The sequence below is a fragment of the Protomyctophum parallelum genome (genome assembly GCF_964188405.1).
Source record: "Protomyctophum parallelum genome assembly, chromosome: 9".
Taxonomy (NCBI): domain Eukaryota; kingdom Metazoa; phylum Chordata; class Actinopteri; order Myctophiformes; family Myctophidae; genus Protomyctophum; species Protomyctophum parallelum.
The window spans coordinates 49,944,078-49,965,085 of record NC_139706.1 but is presented as its reverse complement, the minus strand read 5'-3'; the positions used below and the strand labels follow the sequence as shown (position 1 = coordinate 49,965,085).

Below are 21,008 nucleotides of genomic sequence, written 5' to 3'. Positions count from 1 at the left end.
ATGCATACACGCGCACGCACACACACACACACACACACACACACACACACACACACACACACACACACACACACACACACACACACACACACACACCCTTGCATATTGTCCACTATGTCAACAGTCACACACAGGGATAATCGCAGTGACATGATGGTATTTCTCTGTGCAGTGACAGAGTGGAATGTGTTGATCCTGTACTGTACTTACACTAACTTAATGGTGTAAAAAAGCAACTAAGTAAGTACTGTATCCTTAAAGGGACACTTCACCCTTTTTGCAAAAGAATATATGTTAATGACGTTTAGAAGCGTTAGAACACTTTCCTGGGGGTCTTTGTGTGTGTGTTCTTAAGCTCCTAAATGTCATTTAAAGTGTCCCTTTAAGTACTTTACCAATACTATACAACAAACGTTGCTGTCTTAATGTACTTTACCCATTTAGGTTGACCTCAAAATTAAAACAAAAAATCTTCTAAATCCTCCAATTTTCTGAAATAAATATTTTCACGATTTTTAAAAAAAATAGCAAGACCTACAAGCTCGTAGCGCGCCACTCGGTGGCGCGCTACGAGCTTGTAGATCTGCTATTTTTAAATAGTATAACATTTAATGCTTAAAACACCAAAAAGGGTTCCCGCACCAAAATGGATTAAGATCGACGACTTATGTACTTTACTGAAGTATTTCCAATTTCCGGCCATTCTGTCTTATAAGTTTCTTTCTGCAGTTTCTTTCTCAATTCTATTAATTGCTATCGATGTTATTCGGGTCGTTGTCATGACACTGTTTGAGTCGGAGCCACCATATTTTAACCCATTCTGGGTGGGAACCCATTTTGGTGTCAGCATCATGTTATGCTTTAGCTATTGAAAAATAGCAGACCTACAAGCTCATAGCGCGCCACCGAGTGGCGCGCTACGAGCTTGTAGGTCTGCTATTTTTTGAAAAATCGAAGAACGACTGACATTTTTATAGAATCTGATCTCAGGTCAGAATGGGTTAATAATCAGACCAGTGTGTGTCCAGTGGAAACCTCGTGTGAATCTGATCTGAGGTCAGAACGGGGTGAAAGGCATATTATTTGTATCGTGATTATTTTTCAGAGACTTACTTTCTTCTTCGTCTTCTTCAGTTTCTTCTTCTTCTTCGTGGGAAGCTTTTGACCCAAAGCCTCGTCTTCACTCTCTGAAGAGAGAGAGCTGTCCATAGAATACTGCTCCTGATGGGAGAGAGACATAGAGACACACATGGAGAGGGAGAGAGAGAGAGAGAGAGAGAGAGAGAGAGAGAGAGAGAGAGAGAGAGAGAGAGAGAGAGAGAGAGAGAGATTATTATTATTTTTAACGCATTCTGAACAGGAACCCATTTTGGTGTTAGCATCATGTTATGCTTTAGCTATTGAAAAATAGCAGATCTACAAGCTCATATCGCGCCACCGAGTGGCGCGATATGAGCTTGTAGGTCTGCTATTTTTGAAAAATCGAAGAACGACTGACATTTTTAGAATCTGATCTCAGGTCAGAATGGGTTCGTCAGACCAGCGTGTGTCCAGTGGAAACCTTGTATGAATCTGATCTCAGGTCAGAATGGGTTAATAAATATTTCAATCAATCAATCAATGTCTGAAGTAAAATCTGACAGAAGTAGCATGTGCTTAAATACCTGAGATCAGATTCTAAACAGTTTTCTGAAAAAGCTATGTTTCTATATGTCAGACCTATAGCAGACCTACAAGCTCGTAGCGCGCCACCGAGTGGCGCGCTACGAGCTTGTAGATCTGCTATTTTTCAAAAGCATAACAATGCTAACACCAAAATGGGTGCCCACCCAGAATAGATTAGAATGCTAGTGTTTTGGTGGCAATTAATGTATTGCTGCAGTCAGAACTGCAGCATCAATCTTCCGCCGTAGTCTGAAAACCCACCTTTTCAGACTCCATCATGGCCCGTAGCACTTACCCTAACCCCTTAGATATAGCATTTCTGTAGACTTAGATAGCATTTGACACAGACTTATAGCATGTTATGTAGACAGCACTATAATTGTATTGTATTTAGTCATAGCACGTCATAGTACAGCATAGTAGTAAATATGTATAGTTTATATGTATAGTGTATGTATAGTTTCATTATATAGATATTCCACTGTTACTTTCTTAGCTTATGCATGTTTCATGATAAATGTTTTTATGTGATGTATTCCCATGCTTTTTTGTTCTTGCTTATTGTAAATCGCTCTGGATTAAGAGCGTCTGCTAAATGCCTAAATTGTAAATTGTAAATTGCAGTGTTCATTCATTTCATCGACTGAAACCAAGAGGAAAAATGTTCATCGACTACCTTTTCTTCCACTGGCGAAAACTAAATGGAAACTAAATGGAAATACACCTACAATTTCGTCGACAAATACAAACTAGACTAACATGTTATAGGAAGGGACTATAGTGGACGAGAGATCCAGTCATCAAGCCATTTTACACTTGGTTGCATGATGAAAATAGCAGATCTATACAGGTGGAGCTTGTAGATCTGCTATTTTCAGCAGGTGTAAAAAATTACGACGGCATCCGAGGCCCTCCAATTCCAAAATACAGTTTCCACACAGATGCGTTCCACGGTCTCAATTCAGTATTTTAGCCGTGACGTGAGCGCCCCCTCCTGAGATACTTCAGTATTTTAGCCGTGACGTGAGCGCCCCCTCCTGAGATACTTCAGTATTTTAGCCGTGACGTGAGCGCCCCCTCCTGAGATACTTCAGTATTTTAGCCGTGACGTGAGCGCCCCCTCCTGAGATACTTCAGTATTTTAGCCGTGACGTGAGCGCCCCCTCCTGAGATACTTCAGTATTTTAGCTGTGACGTGAGCGCCCCCCTCCTGAGTTACTTCAGTATTTTAGCTGTGACGTGAGCGCCCCCTCCTGAGATACTTCAGTATTTTAGCTGTGACGTGAGCGCCCCCTCCTGAGATACTTCAGTATTTTAGCTGTGACGTGAGCGCCCCCTCCTGAGATACTTCAGTATTTTAGCCGTGACGTGAGCGCCCCCTCCTGAGATACTTCAGTATTTTAGCTGTGACGTGAGCGCCCCCTCCTGAGATACTTCAGTATTTTAGCTGTGACGTGAGCGCCCCCTCCTGAGATACTTCCGGGTCCTACTTTTGTGTCGTTTTTGTGTCCCCATAGAGTTACACTGTGACGCTCCGTCGGACTAAATCTGAGACGAAAACAACCACGAAAGTCTCATTTTACCGCTTTCCTTTCCTCGCAACAACAAAGCTGCGCTGCTCTCCCAAATATGGCTGTGACAGGCCGTCTTGCCCCACATGGAATACTATCGCCATTTTATTTGATTGTGTCAACTAAATCAATGGCTTCCTTTCTGAAAAATAACGTCACTGTAAAAAGATTCACGCGTTTAGATATTCAATTTACAATGGGATGCGGACGGGAGCTGGTGCCACTTGGACCCGGACGTAACGTAGCACCACAAAATGACGTCGGACTTAACCCATTCTGACCGGGCACCCATTTTGGTGTCGGCATCATGTTATGCTTTAGCTATTGAAAAATAGCAGATCTACAAGCTCATATCGCGCCACCGAGTGGCGCGATACGAGCTTGTAGGTCTGCTATTTTTTTGAAAATCGAAGAACGACTGACATTTTTAGAATCTGATCTCAGGTCAGAATGGGTTAATCAGGACCAGTGTGTGTCCGGCGGAAACCTCGTATGAATCTGATCTCAGATCAGAATGGGTTCATCAGGACCAGTGTGTGTCCGGCGGAAACCTCGTATGAATCTGATCTCAGATCAGAATGGGTTCATCAGGACCAGTGTGTGTCCGGCGGAAACCTCGTATGAATCTGATCTCAGGTCAGAATGGGTTCATCAGGACCAGTGTGTGTCCGGCGGAAACCTCGTATGAATCTGATCTCAGGTCAGAATGGGTTAAATACTGAATGTGGGGAAAGCTATCCACACTTTTCCTGGGCTGTGTGCAGTGCTCCAGTTCCTGTTGATTTCATTGGATATCATTGGTCATCTGACCAGTTTCATTGGCTTTCATTGGATCAAATCGACAGGAACTGGGAGCGCACACACAGCCCACAGGAGCAGTGTGGAGATAGGATGGGTCCTTTACCTCACACAGCCCACAGGAGCAGTGTGGATATAGGATGGGTCCTTTACCTCACACAGCCCACAGGAGCAGTGTGGATAGGATGGGTCCTTTACCTCACACAGCCCACAGGAGCAGTGTGGATATAGGATGGGTCCTTTACCTCACACAGCCCACAGGAGCAGTGTGGATAGGATGGGTCCTTTACCTCACACAGCCCACAGGAGCAGTGTGGATATAGGATGGGTCCTTTACCTCACACAGCCCAAAGGAGCAGTGTGGATAGGATGGGTCCTTTACCTCACACAGCCCACAGGAGCAGTGTGGATAGGATGGGTCCTTTACCTCACACAGCCCACAGGAGCAGTGTGGATAGGATGGGTCCTTTACCTCACACAGCCCACAGGAGCAGTGTGGATAGGATGGGTCCTTTACCTCACACAGCCCAAAGGAGCAGTGTGGATAGGATGGGTCCTTTACCTCACACAGCCCACAGGAGCAGTGTGGATAGGATGGGTCCTTTACCTCGTCGGGTAAAGGAGCAGTGTGGATAGGATGGGTCCTTTACCTCGTCGGGTAAAGCAGGACATCTGGGTCTCTGGTGGGGGGCCCGTGGCCCCGGCTCTCCTCCAGGCTCCAGGGCTTCCTCCACGGCCTCCAGCCCAGGAGAGGGGCTCTCCGCTGGGGCACAGCTGGGCGGCCTGCTGCCTCCGCCTGGGGCTTCACAGTTCACACACACACACACACACACACACACACACACACACACACACACACCTTACTTACAGTATCAGCAGTGGAGGAAAGCATATACAGTATGTGACGGGATATGACTGAGGGGATGCCCTCGTCGTGCAGCCTCCAGCTTTTCACCAGAGGAGAGACTGTTTGTTTTTTATCCAAAACGTGTTAATAGCACAGGCAGGCTCTTCTAGTTAATAGCACATAGACACATTTGTCGGCTTGGGCATTGTATTGATGAGGCCGGCGCAGGAATGTAGAGTCAACAAGAGATGGATATGAAATAAATATGTAAAGTTAAAACATTTATTCTAATTTACAAATCAGTTGTCGCCACGATGGAGACCTTATAACCACTCCAGACATGTCGGCGTTCTTTTATAGAATACACTTTGATTTTAAACTCTGCTTCCTCTCATTCCTCTTCCCTTTTTTTAAACTGTATATGTTCGCAGGGAAGCTGGAAGTACCCTCACTAAAAACACTCCACACGTCCCAAACTCTTCTCCCTTCTGGCTCCAAAACTGTGGAATGCACTTCCCATTGCAGTCAGAACTGCAGCATCACTCCCAATCTTCCGCCGTAGTCTGAAAACCCACCTTTTCAGACTCCATCATGGCCCATAGCACTTACCCTAACCCCTTAGATAGCATTTCTGTAGACTTAGATAGCATTTGATACACTTATAGCATGTTATGTAGACAGCACTATAATTGCATTGTATATAGTCATAGCACGCCATAGTACATATGTATAGCATAGTATATATGTATAGTTTCATTATATAGATATTCCACTGTTACTTTCTTAGCTTACGCATGTTTCATGATAAATGCTTTTATGTGATGTATTCCCATGCTTTTTTGTTCTTGCTTAATGTAAGTCGCTCTGGATTAAGAGCGTCTGATAAATGCCTACATTGTAAATTGTGTTGGTTTAACAGTAAATCATGTTTGTGTTGAATGACACAAACACTAGCTAACACTACACTATACAGCTCTGTGGCAACAGGTAAGAAGCAATGTTCCGTGGTGTCCATTTAGCCGTGCAGAAGTATCACTCTATAGTGATTTTACACTTTACAATGCAAGCATTTATCAGAAGCTTTTAATCCAGAGAGCGATATAAAGTAAGCTCACCTTGCGATGGACACGACTCCATGGGCCTCCGGGCGCTCAGTCGCTCCACTCAGATCCTTGGGTGGGATTCGGCGTTCAACCGGCAGCCAGTCTGTGTGTGTGTGTGTGTGTGTGTGTGTGACAGAGAGAGAGAGAGACGGAGAGAGAGAGAGAAAGACTGTGTTTGTGCGATGCGAGAGGTGTGTCTGTGTGTGTGTGTGTGTGTGTGTGTGTGTGTGTGAGACAGAGTGTACGCAAGAGGCGTGTCTGTGAGTGAGGAGCTGCTGCTAGCTGTCATAAAACAGGGGGAAGCACACACACACACACACACACACACACACACACACACACACACACACAGGTTGACGCCCACACAGGTAAAGAAGGAAGGTGCATGCATGCGTGTGTGTGTGTGTGTGTGTGTGTGTGTGTGTGTGTGTGTGTGTGTGTGTGTGTGTGTGTTGTGACATGTGCATGAACCACAACAGGGTGTGGCAGTCCCTAAGTTCATGTACTCAAACATTGTACTTGAGATTCAGACGTATGTTTACGTCAATGTTGAAATACTTTATACTTCATTACTAATTACTATTACTAATTATTATTAATTCACACATACATTCGTACTCTTTTTACTCCACTTATTTGGAAACGTATTAAGTTACAACGTTACTTTGCAGAGTCAAAGATTGTTTTGATAAAACATACGAGTGAGCTTGTAGATCTGCTATTTTTGAAAAAAGCTTTTACTTTTGGCACTCTAAAGTAAGTCCCTTTTGATCCATAGCTTAAGGATAGTATTTTATTCAGTAGTTTAATTGATCCATAGCTTAAGGATAGTATTTTATTCAGTAGTTTAATTGATCCATAGCTTAAGGATAGTATTTTATTCAGTAGTTTAATTGATCCATAGCTTAAGGATAGTATTTTATTCAGTAGTTTAATTGATCCATAGCTTAAGGATAGTATTTTATTCAGTAGTTGTTCTTTCAGAGTAAAACAGGTTTGACAGGCTGGTGTGTTCTTTTTTCTCTCTCTCTCTCTCTCTCTCTGTCTCTCTCTGTCTCTCTCTCTCTCTCTCTCTGTCTCTCTCTCTCTCTCTGTCTCTCTCTCTGTCAGTCAGTCAGTCAGTCAGTCAGTCAGTCAGTCAGCCAGTCAGTCAGTCAGGCAGGCAGTCAGTCAGTCAGGCAGGCAGTCAGTCAGTCATTTAGTCAGTCAGTCAGTCAGCCAGTCAGTCAGTCAGTCAGCCAGTCAGTCAGTCAGTCAGTCAGTCATTTAGTCAGTCAGTCAGTCAGTCAGTCAGTCAGTCAGTCAGTCAGTCAGTCATTTAGTCAGTCAGTCAGTCAGTCAGTCAGTCAGTTAGTCAGTCAGTCAGTCAGCCAGTCAGTCAGTCAGCCAGCCAGCCAGAAAGCCAGCCAGCCAGTCAGTCATTTAGTCAGTCAGTCAGTCAGTCAGTCAGTCAGTCATTTAGTCAGTCAGTCAGTCAGTCAGTCAGTCAGTCAGTCATTCAGTCAGTCAGTCAGTCAGTCAGTCAGTCAGTCATTTAGTCAGTCAGTCAGTCAGTCAGTCAGTCAGTCAGTCAGTCAGTCAGTCAGTCAGCCAGTCAGTCAGTCAGTCAGTCAGTCAGCCAGTCAGCCAGTCAGTCAGCCAGTCAGCCAGTCAGTCAGTCAGTCAGTCAGTCAGTCAGCCAGCCAGTCAGCCAGTCAGCCAGTCAGTCAGCCAGTCAGTCAGTCAGTCAGTCAGTCAGTCAGTCAGCCAGCCAGCCAGCCAGCCAGCCAGCCAGCCAGCCAGTCAGCCAGCCAGCCAGCCAGTCAGTCAGTCAGCCAGCCAGTCAGCCAGTCAGTCAGTCAGTCAGTCAGTCAGTCGTGCCCACAACAAAATCTGAGGCTGGGGGGAAACCTTGTGCTTTTTGGACCCTGGTCTGGGAAAAACTGAATCCGTTCTTATCGGATTTAATAGTAATCTCAGCAAGGCAGATGGCTTAGAGTACACCACCAAGATACCCATGTACCTGTCTAAATACTTCACTAAGATACCCATGTACCTGTCTAAATACTTCACTAAGATACCCATGTACCTGTCTAAATACTTCACTAAGATACCCATGTACCTGTCTAAATACTTCACTAAGATACCCATGTACCTGTCTAAATACTTCACTAAGTAATGAAATGAAATGAGTATTCACTAATACTATCACTTTGCGATAGGTGCTGGGTAATTAATCACACCACCTGCCAATTGTGTGACTGCAAACTTTTGTGTTTCCCTGGTCAATTGGTGATGACGTCTGTGGTAAACAGGACGTATTTGTAAAATCAGTTCATCGATTATTCCGGCCCCCCCCCCTCGCCCGGAGAGAAAGATGTCCGTGTGCATCTCTTGAAAAAGTGGAGATAATTCACTAAATACACGTTTTGTGCCAGAACTTTCACATGGATATAAAACTAGAGGACCATTTTTCACTCCACGTCTTTGGAATAATTTAATGGGTTAGTACAAACGGAGCATTCATCACATTTATGCCGCACATTTTCAATTTGACCAGCTCCCGGTGCAAGGCATCTATGCCTGAGATACATGAAAATGTACAAAGTAGTAGCTTTTCATAAATTATATTTGTACTTAGGCTGTTCTGCTGTCATGAAAGTTTATAGTTAGAGAAATTCAAAGTCCAGCCGTCTGCTGTCCAGCCTCTCCCATTAACCCCTCACTGGGGAACATTCTGGGAGGAAAACAGAAACGGGGCGAGTCTTCTTGTTACCCTTAAAATAGGGTGCATTTTGCATCCCAAAAGGCAGTTTGTAGTTAAGGGACGCAATAAAACAACGACCTCTGCATATAAAAGTTAAAATAATTATACTTGCGGCCAGTGAGGCTTGTTTTTTTTTGTTGTTGTTGTTGTTTATGCTTTGGGAATGTTATTTTATTGTTTCTATATTGCACTTATTTTAATTCTTTGACTTTTTTTGTCAAATTTTATTATGTTCGGAATAAAGTTTGTAATTCATTCATCCACGGGATGCACTACTGTATAGGGATGCACCGATCCGGCTTTTTGGCATTCGATAGCGATTTGGATACATGGGGGTCCAGTATCTGCCGATACAGAGTACCGATCCGATACCCCCCACAAAGAAACGTAATAACCTATTAAGCTGTATGCCTCACTGTGTGGAGTCTGGAATCATTATTTTGTGTAAGGCAACATAAAGGCTTGACTTAAACATTACTTTCCCAACTTTGTAAAACAAAATGTAACAAACACAGATATAAATGCACTGAATTATTTATTAAATAACTGTGCAACAATTAGACCAGGTTAATGTGTGCGCAGGCTAGCCTGGCTGCATTCCACATGTTATACTGTCAATACTACACTGCTGTGTCACAGAGGAGGTAGAGTTGTTTTCATACTGTAATTACACATAATTATCGGATCGGATAATGGATCGGCCACCGATCCGATACCCGATCTAGAATTTTAGCCTGGATCGGCACCGATCTCCGATACGAGTATCGGATCGGTGCATCCCTACTACTGTACTCGGCATGCATGTACAGTAAAAATAATACACGTAACAAACATTGCGATATTTTGCTAGCTTTAGTTATAATAATCATTTCTCCTTCTGTTTTCTACATGAATTCATATAACCACATTATAACCATATAGAATGAAATAGGAGTCAAATGCTGCAATTTGTAAAAATGGCAAAATATGACTCCTATATAACGTCGTTGAAGTGAGACTCATAAAATGTCCCTGGGACTCATTTAACCCATTCTGACCTGAGATCAGATTCACATGAGGTTTCCACTGGACACACACTGGTCTGATTAACCCATTCCGACCTGAGATCAGATTCTAAAAATGTCAGTCGTTCTTCAATTTTTCAAAAAATAGCAGACCTACAAGCTCATATCGCGCCACTCGGTGGCGCGATATGAGCTTGTAGATCTGCTATTTTTCAATAGCTAAAGCATAACTTGATGCTAACACCAAAATGGGTGCCCGTTCAGAATGGGTTAAAAGACCATCCCTGCACCTATTTACATCACTAGTGCCTACATCGTAGGCATAGCCTATGTGTACAAATAGCCTATTTTTTATATAGCCGATCAACGCTTGTAGATCGACTATTTTCAAAGTGTATATGGTTGACGGAGTTAATGCATGTTTTTTGTTATAATATTCAAAAGCTTCAACTAGTAAACGTTTTCAAATAATTGTAGTGAGGCAAAAAGTACAATATTTGCCTCTGAGATAGTGGAGTAGAAGTACAGTCCCTAAGTACAGTACTTTTAAATGTATGCATATACCACTGGCTATAATATTAACCCATTCTGAACGGGAACCCATTTTGGTGTCGGCATCATGTTATGCTTTAGCTATTGAAAAATAGCAGATCTACAAGCTCATAGCGCGCCACCGAGTGGCGCGCTACGAGCTTGTAGGTCTGCTATTTTCGAAAAATCGAAGAACCACTGACATAGAAACATAGCTTTATCAGAAAACTGTCAGGATGTAGAAGACGTTTTTAGAATCTGATCTCAGGTCAGAACGGGTTAATACCAGTAATATGGTAACTGGTCATCAATGGACTCTCACCCACTCCCAATCTTCCGCCGTAGTCTGAAAACGCACATCTTCAGACTCCGTCTTAGCCTCGACGACCTTTACAGGCATGTGCACTGGCCTAGGGTCCATTGGGCCAGGCGGGCCGGGGCCCAGTTAGTTTAGAGCTGGCCCAGGGTCAGTTTAGAGCTGGCCCAGTCTATAACTTCGAAGAGAGGGTGGCGAAAAAACAAGTAAAAAACAACAAAAGATAGCTTCCTTTGGCAGCCCTTCTGCATGCAATTTCCGTAAGCCGCCGTTGTTTTAAATGGACCCCCAAACCGTTCACACTCCCACAACGCTGACCTCCACGAGGAGGCCCACAACGCTGACCTCCACGAGGAGGCCCACACTATCGGCTGGGGATGCGCTCCCGCCCCGCCTATGACTCTATTTCTATGTATTTGATGTATTACCATGTGTTGTTCTGGCTTACTGTAAATCACTCTGGATAAAGTAGGTGTTAAGGGAGGGGAGGGACATCATTTAGATTCTGCAGTTCAATAGCTTAAGTGTGTTTGTTTGTGACAGTGCGACAACGCTGACCAGGAGCCCCACAACGCTGAGCTCCATCAGGAGGCCCACACCACTGAGCTCCACCAGGAGGCCCACACGACTCAGCTCCCCCAGGAGGCCCACAACGCTGACCTTCACGAGGAGGCCCACAACGCTGAGCTCCACCAGGAGGCCCACAACGCGGACCTCCACGAGGAGGCCCACAACACTGAGCTCCACCAGGAGGCCCACACCGCTCAGCTCCACCGGGGGGCCCAGAACTCTAACCTCCATCGGGAGGCCCACATTGCTGAGCCCAGAGCAGCTCCTTCCTCTCCTGACTCTCACATCGCTGAGCAGAAACCGACTCCTCCGAGACCCGGGGGCTCCTCCTCCTCCTCCTCCTCCTCCTCCTCCTCCTCCTCCTCCTCCTCCTCGGGACCTCCTGGCACCTTTCCATCCACTCCTTCCGGTCCCCGGTGGCCACGCCCACGGCCCCCGAGTCCAGAACACTGGTCGCACCAAACGGTGAAAACAAAACCCACCGCGGTGGACGGAGAGCCACGTCGTCACGCTACGAACGACCCTACCGGACGAGAGACTCTGGAGGAGGAGGACAGGAGGAGAGACAAAGACGCAGCTCAGAGCATCGCCGCGCAGACGCAGACCAAGGCAGCTCAGAGCATCGCCGCGCAGACGCAGACCAAGGCAGCTCAGAGCATCGCCGCGCAGACGCAGACCAAGGCAGCTCAGAGCATCGCCGCGCAGCCGCAGACCAAGGCAGCTCAGAGCATCGCCGTGCAGACGCAGACCAAGGCAGCTCAGAGCATCGCCGTGCAGCCGCAGACCAAGGCAGCTCAGAGCATCGCCGCGCAGACGCAGACCAAGGCAGCTCAGAGCATCGCCGCGCAGACGCAGACCAAGGCAGCTCAGAGCATCGCCGCGCAGACGCAGACCAAGGCAGCTCAGAGCATCGCCGCGCAGACGCAGACCAAGGCAGCTCAGAGCATCGCTGTGCAGACGCAGACCAAGGCAGCTCAGAGCATCACTGTGCAGCCGCAGACCAAGGCAGCTCAGAGCATCGCCGCGCAGACGCAGACCAAGGCAGCTCAGAGCATCGCCGCGCAGACGCAGACCAAGGCAGCTCAGAGCATCGCCGCGCAGACGCAGACCAAGGCAGCTCAGAGCATCGCCGTGCAGCCGCAGACCAAGGCAGCTCAGAGCATCGCCGTGCAGACGCAGACCAAGGCAGCTCAGAGCATCGCCGCGCAGACGCAGACCAAGGCAGCTCAGAGCATCGCCGTGCAGCCGCAGACCAAGGCAGCTCAGAGCATCGCTGTGCAGACGCAGACCAAGGCAGCTCAGAGCATCGCTGTGCAGACGCAGACCAAGGCAGCTCAGAGCATCGCCGCGCAGACGCAGACCAAGGCAGCTCAGAGCATCGCCGCGCAGCCGCAGACCAAGGCAGCTCAGAGCATCGCTGTGCAGCCGCAGACCAAGGCAGCTCAGAGCATCGCCGCGCAGCCGCAGACCAAGGCAGCTCAGCGCATCACTGTGCAGACACAGACCAAGGCAGCTCAGAGCATTGCTGCGCAGACGCAGACCAAGGCAGCTCAGCGCATCGCCGCGCAGACACAGACCAAGGCAGCTCAGAGCATCGCCGCGCAGCCGCAGACCAAGGCAGCTCAGAGCATCGCCGCGCAGCCGCAGACCAAGGCAGCTCAGAGCATCTCTGCGCAGCCGCAGACCAAGGCAGTTCAGAGCATCGCCGCGCAGACGCAGACCAAGGCAGCCGGAGACGAGCGTGCAGACGACGTCCGCGTCTCCCACAGACACAACGCCACGGTAAGCTCAGTTATGAAAACAAGACCAGACATGTATAGAAATGTTAACATCTTCTACACCATCTATTTCTATGTTGTTTAACCCATTCTGACCTGAGATCAGATTCAATAAATGTCTTCTGAATCCTGACAGTTTTCTGAATAAGCTATGTTTCTATGTCAGTCGTTCTTTAGATTTTTCAAAAATAGCAGACCTACAAGCTCGTAGCGCGCCACTCGGTGGCGCGCTACGAGCTTGTAGATCTGCTATTTTTCAATAGCTAAAGCATAACGTAATGCTAACACCAAAAGGGGTTCCCGCGCCCCAAAATGGGTTAATCCATTCTGACCCGAGGACGATTCTACAAAATGTCTTCTAAATCCAGACAGTTTCCTTGAAAACCCCATGTTTCTATGTCAGTGGTTCTCACAGGGTTAAAACCCCATGTTTCTATGTCAGTCGTTCTCACAGGGTTAAAACCCCATGTTTCTATGTCAGTCGTTCTCACAGGGTTAAAACCCCATGTTTCTATGTCAGTCGTTCTCACAGGGTTAAAACCCCATGTTTCTATGTCAGTCGTTCTCACAGGGTTAAACCCCATGTTTCTGTCAGTCATTCTCACAGGGTTAAACCCTATGTTTCTATGTCAGTCGTTCTCACAGGGTTAAACCCCATGTTTCTGTCAGTCGTTCTCACAGGGTTAAACCCCATGTTTCTGTCAGTCGTTCTCACAGGGTTAAACCCCATGTTTCTGTCAGTTGTTCTCATACATTTTCACGTCAAGGACCCCCAAAAATATCTGTAATTGGCCTTCGACACATAGAGTATGAATAGAGAAGGCACCCAGAGGAAACCCTGAGGCTGAAATGGACATAGTGGCTGAATGAAGGTATTGCAGCCTGGCCCCAAAACACATGAACGCGCTGTCCGTTGACTATCATTGTGCACGTTCACGACGGCAGCACGCTCGTCCGCGTTCGTGCACGTTCAACGGCAGCGCGTTCATGTGTTTGGGGCCAATCCATCCCAGAATGCTCTCTGTTCCTACCCGGAAGGAGGAGTGAAATCGCCTCATGCGCTTTTGAGCAACTCAATGCAAAGTGTATGGAAGGAGAACTCGGGTGCCCTCTCTATTCATATATACTCTAAGCGCCGACCCCCATCTGAAAATATGTTGTTCCAGGGACCTCCCTCCCAGAAGCAAAGATTTGAGTTACAAACTTTCGCTCTGAAGCTCATAGCGCGCCACTTGAGCTTGTAGATTTGCTATTTTCCAATAGCTAAAGCATAATGTTCTGCCCCCACTGTGTAGTGGTCATGTTTAGTTGTTATTGTGTGAAACAGCACCACCCTGTGGTAGCTCAGGGTTTCTTATTTTCTGGTTGCCATGTGCTTGCAATTAGACTTATATATTTCAGCTGCGCTGCCTGCAGTCAGTCAGATCTCTTCAGCTCCAGTGTACTGCTGTCTGTGGCTCCTCTTGGGCTAAAAGCAATGTTGTGAGTAATACGTTTATGATGGCAGGTTATTTTATGTTGTTTCTTGTTATTTGACACATGCTTTCTGACTGTATTGTAACAGTAATTTGGAAATGTTTTATTTTGTTGTTACAGTTTCACAAATTGACCAGTAAAACTTCATAAAGACAACGCCTTCTCTGTGGAGTTTGTTGGGAGATGTTTAGCTGTTGGGATAGCTGGCATCCTCTGCTAGTGAGGCCTGCACAGTGAAAAACAGCATTACAGCCTGCGATGGAGAACCGGACAGCCATTACACAGAGCTACACAATCCCAAGAGCTAAGTGGCTAACACAAGGCCAGCTTGAACTCTTTCTGTGATTAAACCCATCACCGTCATTATGGAAAAAATAACCAACACAAACAAAAGTAAAGAGGATGTTCGCTCCGTAAACTCTCAATCAGGCCGCACAACATCCAGTGCAAGAGCTAATCTAGAAATCGCAATGGCAAATGCAAGAGCCGAAGCTGCATTAGCCAGAGCAGCACACTCAGAAAGGACTGTTGCATTAAAGGTTGAGTCAGCACGCATTCAAGCCATGCTCGAAGCATTAGATATCGAAAAGGAAAAGGATGCTGCCATAGCAGAGGCAAAGTCATTGCAGGCTGATTTAATCGAAATGGATCTTGAGGTACGCAGTAAGGGATCCAGGTCTCTAAAACATAGCCAATACCAGCGCACCGCTGCATATGTGGAAAGGCAGTCCAGCAGGATGAGTACAGGTGACTTGTCCGACACAGAATATGTTGACATCACAGGTGGTGCGTCTGACACAGAACAGTTTGATGTCCCAAAGGCCCCCCCTCCAAGCGAGGTGTCAGTTCAAGCTAAGAAGGATGGTGTGACGCAAACATTATCACAATCACACACCATCCAAGTGAAAGACTCTGCCTCTATACACACTATGTCTCACTATGTACAACAAGAAGCTCAACACAGCCAGATGCATGGTTCTGCCTCTGCGTACACTACACGTCAACATGTACAACAAGAAGCTCAACACAGCCAGATGCATGGTTCTGCCTCTGGGTACACTACACGTCAACATGTACAACAAGAAGCTCAACACAGCCAGATGCATGGTTCTGCCTCTGCGTACACTACACGTCAACATGTACAACAAGAAGCTCAACACATCCAGATGCAGGGAGCTGCCTTTGTGTACACTACACCTGGCCATGTACAACATGTCCCACAGCACAGCCAGATGCAGTATGCTGCCTCTGCATACACTACACCTAGCCATGTACGATATGTCCCGCAGCACAGCCAGATGCAGTATGCTGCCCCTGCATACACTACACCTAGCCATGTACGACATGTTCCGCAGCACAGTCAGATGCAAGGTGCTGCCTCTGTCAATGTTGTGCCTCGTCACGTACAACATGCTCGCCAACATAACGATGTGCAAGCAGCTGCACCTGTCACCACTACGCCTCGTTATGCCTCTCAGGCTCCTCAGCAAAGTTGGGTACCGCTAACACAGAGCTACAATCAACAGTCCCTATCTCCTACTTATCAGCCTGTTCACGGAATGCCCAGTGGAGCAAGCTACAGCCACTCTCAAACCAGCGACCTTGCAAGATACCTCGCCCGCAGTAACCTGGTCACCTCAGGGCTCACCTCATACGACGACCAGCCGATGAACTACCGGGCGTGGAAAACATCGTTCCACAGTGCCATCGCTGGTTTAGATTTATCTGCCGCAGAAGAACTTGACCTGCTAGCCAAGTATCTAGGGAAAGACTCTAAAGAACAGGTTAAGAGAATCAAAGCAGTCAACATCAGATATCCAGATATTGGACTGGGGATGGCATGGGATCGGCTCGACGAAACTTACGGTGCACCCGAGGCCGTCGAGCAGGCTCTCTTCAGCAAGCTTGAGAACTTCCCCACGGTTACAATGAAAGATCCACAGAGACTCCGGGATCTAGCAGACCTGCTGTCAGAGCTGGAAGCAGCCAAGCTGGATGGCTACCTGCCAGGTCTGACATACCTTGACACTTCCAGAGGTGTTAATCCAATCATTGAGAAACTCCCGTACAGTATTCAAGAAAAGTGGATTAGTTTCGGGTCAAGATTTAAGCGTGAACATTGTGTCAGTTACCCTCCGTTTTCTGTGTTTGTAGATTTCATTCGCACAGAAGCAAAAGCTCGCACAGATCCCAGTTTCAACTTCTTTACTCAAGCTTCAACAGAAAGAAAGAACACGTGGGAGAGGCCTGTAAAGACGCCTGTGCACGTTCACAAGACTCAAGTGTCATCGACAGAAAAACCTGATTCCGAAGAAGCTGAAAAATCTGCAGAACCCAACAAACACTGCCCCATACATGGAAAACCTCATCCCCTGAAGAAATGCAGAAGCTTTCGGGAAAAGAGTTTAGAAGAACGCAAACAGCTTTTGAAAGAACACTCCATCTGCTTCAGATGCTGCTCCTCTACTCAACATATTGCCAGAAACTGCTCAGCTGAGGTGAAATGTGTGGAATGTGGGAGCACCAGCCATGTAGCAGCGCTTCACCCAGGACCAGCCACCTGGGAGTCTAAGTCGTCCCCTCCCGCTTCAGAGCATGGCGGGGAGGAGGACAAAGCAGATTCCCAGGAGGTCACTTCAAGGTGCACACAAGTATGTGGTGAAGGACACAGTGCGAGCGCATGCTCCAAAATATGCCTTGTTAGTGTGTATCCTACCGGTCGCAGAGAGGAGTCCAAGAGAATGTACGCTATATTGGACGAGCAGAGCAACCGCTCCCTTGCACGGTCCGATTTCTTCAATGTCTTCAAGATCTCAGGGTGTTCTTACCCATATACGCTGAAGACATGTGCTGGACTCAAAGAGACTGCGGGGAGAAGAGCCTGTGGTTACACTGTGGAGTCAGCGGACCAAAACCTAAGCTTTCCTCTACCTACACTCCTCGAGTGCAACCAAGTCCCTAACAATCGCTCCGAGATACCTACCCCGAACGCAGCACGCCATCATACTCACCTGAAGCACATCGCCGACGAAATACCACCGCTCGATCCGGACGCTAACATACTCCTTCTACTGGGCAGAGATATCCTGAGGGTACACAAAGTCCGTGAGCAGATAAGTGGTCCGGACAACGCACCATTCGCCCAAAGGCTCGACCTAGGATGGGTAGTCGTTGGTGATGTATGCCTTGGAGGTGCCCATGGACAGCTACAAGTGAGCAGCTACAAAACAAGCATCCGAGAGAACGATCATCTACAGCCGTGCATCAGCCATATCGAAGGGAAAGAGATGTTCAGTCAAGCACCTAAGCATCAACACCATCCAGCAATGGCGCTTGTAGGAGACAGCCTTGGCCAGATCTTCACTCGTACTGCTGACATTCACAGACTTGCACCCTCGATGGAGGACACAAGATTTCTTCAGACCACGGAAGCTAAGTTCCAGCAGGACAGCTCCGACAGCTGGATCAGACCGAGACAACGGCTGCCTAACAACCGGAAACCTGCTCACCACCGCCTTGTCTCACTCCGGCGGACACTGGGAAAACGACCACAGCGCCATGTTCTAGAGTTCACGGAGAAAATGCTCAAGGGAATGCATGCAGAGATGACACCACCCTTACAGCAAGGACAGGGGTGCTGGTACCTCACCTTAATAACAGCCAGTTATCACGCCCTTGCACATTCTTCTCAACCACAGGTGCACAAGGAAGAGACTCTGATTCTGTTGATTAGTGTGGGATCTTTGAAGACCCCAAGCGGGGAGTGTTCTGCCCCCACTGTGTAGTGGTCATGTTTAGTTGTTATTGTGTGAAACAGCACCACCCTGTGGTAGCTCAGGGTTTCTTATTTTCTGGTTGCCATGTGCTTGCAATTAGACTTATATATTTCAGCTGCGCTGCCTGCAGTCAGTCAGATCTCTTCAGCTCCAGTGTACTGCTGTCTGTGGCTCCTCTTGGGCTAAAAGCAATGTTGTGAGTAATACGTTTATGATGGCAGGTTATTTTATGTTGTTTCTTGTTATTTGACACATGCTTTCTGACTGTATTGTAACAGTAATTTGGAAATGTTTTATTTTGTTGTTACAGTTTCACAAATTGACCAGTAAAACTTCATAAAGACAACGCCTTCTCTGTGGAGTTTGTTGGGAGATGTTTAGCTGTTGGGATAGCTGGCATCCTCTGCTAGTGAGGCCTGCACACATAACATAATGCTTAAAACACCAAAAGTGGTTCCCGCACAGAATGGGTTAAAGGTCTCCACACACCGGGCGCAAATCGGATGCGAATTCAGATTTTTAGCGGCGTTTCTCCATCGGTTTTCCCAAAAAACGCGGCCGGTGTGCAACCACCTTAACTCTTTTTTTGCCAACTATGTGAATGTCCTTACATTCTCTGGATTAAGAGCGTCTGCTAAATGCTACATTATCGTAACATTATAGAATTGCATTGTTATTTTTTGTCCACTTTTATGTCGGCTGGTGATTGACAGCTCGACGCGTCACAGAGACGGTCAGACATCAGCCTGCTGGAAGTGACGCAGAGAGAGGTGGCGAAGAAACGCGCGCACGGCAACGCGCACGGCAACGCACACATCAACACACACATCAACGCACGCGCTCGCAGCAAAAAACGAAAGGGCGTCTTCACCTCGCCTCCAGCCCCCCAAACCCCACGACCCAGGGTGAGTACTGCATGTCGTTTACAGGGTTAGCATAGTTGACTAAAACCTAACGAACTAAAACGATATTAACGAAAACTAAAATAAATAAATAAACATTTCCGTTAACTGAACTAAATAAAAACGAATATAATAAAAATAACTAACTAACTGAAACTGTATTGTGTGTTTACAAAACTAACTAAATAACTAACTAACTGAAACTGTATTGTGTGTTTACAAAACTAACTAAATAACTAACTAACTGAAACTGTATTGTGTGTTTACAAAACTAACTAAATAACTAACTAACTGAAACTGTATTGTGTGTTTACAAAACTAACTAAAAGAAACTGAAATTATAGACAAAATGCCCATAGTTTTAGTTTTTCTCGTCACCAACAGTATCTGAATATATATTTATTACACAATAGGGCCTATACTTAGAAAGAAAACAAAATTAATGTCAAAACTAACTCAAACTAAACTATAAACTAGTATAACCTTCGTAGTTCACACTGAAACTTAACCCATTCTGACCGGGCACCCATTTTGGTGTCAGCATCATGTTATGCTTTAGCTATTGAAAAATAGCAGATCTACAAGCTCATATCGCGCCACCGAGTGGCGCGATACGAGCTTGTAGGTCTGCTATTTTTTGAAAACTCGAAGAACGATTCATTTTTAGAATCTGATCTCAGGTCAGAATGGGTTGATCAGACCAGTGTGTGTCCAGTGGAAAACTCGTATGAATCTGATCTCAGGTCAGAATGGGTTAATAAAACGACAAGTCCCAAGGTGAGTATGTAGTCCACACTGGAACCTAATAAAACTACAACAATTTCCACAACGTGGGAGTGGACCGGAAGCAGTGTTTTTGCGACCGCGTGGTTTCCTGGTTTCAATCAAGGAAGCCTTTAGAGAAGGAAAGGAAATGGTCACGTGACTGGGCTGCGCCATGACACTTTCATGGACACGTCATGGACACTTCATGGACACTTTCATGAACACGTCATGGACACTTTCATGAACACGTCATGGACACTTTCATGGACACTTTCATGAACACGTCATGGACACTTTCATGAACACGTCATGGACACTTTCATGGACACTTTCATGAACACGTCATGGACACTTTCATGAACACGTCATGGACACTTCATGGACACTTTCATGAACACGTCATGGACACTTTCATGAACACGTCATGGACACTTCATGGACACTTTCATGAACACGTCATGGACACTTCATGGACACTTTCATGAACACGTCATGGACACTTCATGGACACTTTCATGAACACGTCATGGACACTTTCATGAACACGTCATGGACACTTCATGGACACTTTCATGGACACTTCATGGACACTTTCATGAACACGTCATGGACACTTCATGGACACTTTCATGGACACTTCATGGACACTTTCATGAACACGTCATGGACACTTCATGGACACTTTCATGAACACTTTCATGGACACTTCATGGACACTTTCATGGACACTTTCATGGACACTTTCATGAACACGTCATGGACACTTCATGGACACTTTCATGAACACTTTCATGGACACTTCATGGACACTTTCATGGACACTTTCATGGACACTTCATGGACACTTTCATGGACACTTTCATGGACACTTTCATGAACACGTCATGGACACTTTCATGGACACTTCATGGACACTTTCATGGACACTTTCATGGGAGCCAAACTCACACCGGAAGTTCAATGAATACATGGCAGTGAATGGAGCCGGCTGGACCAGCTCATAACCTTGTCATATAATCGGTTCCGGAATATAAAAGAAAAAATATCACAGGTTGTTTTTGTAATCACTTGCTTTTCGATGTGCACAGTATATCATTTAATTTGAGGATCTAAACAGCAGCAGCAGGTATCGTTTCTGGCTCGGAGGTATCGCGAGATTT

General features: G+C 46.4%; 1 protein-coding gene across 1 annotated transcript in view; it reads right to left on the bottom strand.

The window, feature by feature from the left end:
- Nucleotides 1-6,129, bottom strand: part of LOC310864623 (uncharacterized protein) — a gene marked incomplete at its 3' end in the record, with an annotated part of 57,043 nt that extends 50,914 nt beyond the window's left edge. The window contains exons 1-3 of the mRNA XM_083773311.1: nt 5,997-6,129; nt 4,685-4,836; nt 1,114-1,218 (exon numbers count right to left, since the gene is read on the bottom strand). Coding sequence (XP_083629437.1) covers nt 1,114-1,218; nt 4,685-4,836; nt 5,997-6,018 — 279 coding nt within the window. The 5' untranslated portion in view covers nt 6,019-6,129. The remainder of the gene's footprint in view (nt 1-1,113; nt 1,219-4,684; nt 4,837-5,996) is intronic.
- Between the last annotated feature and the right edge of the window lie 14,879 nt (nt 6,130-21,008).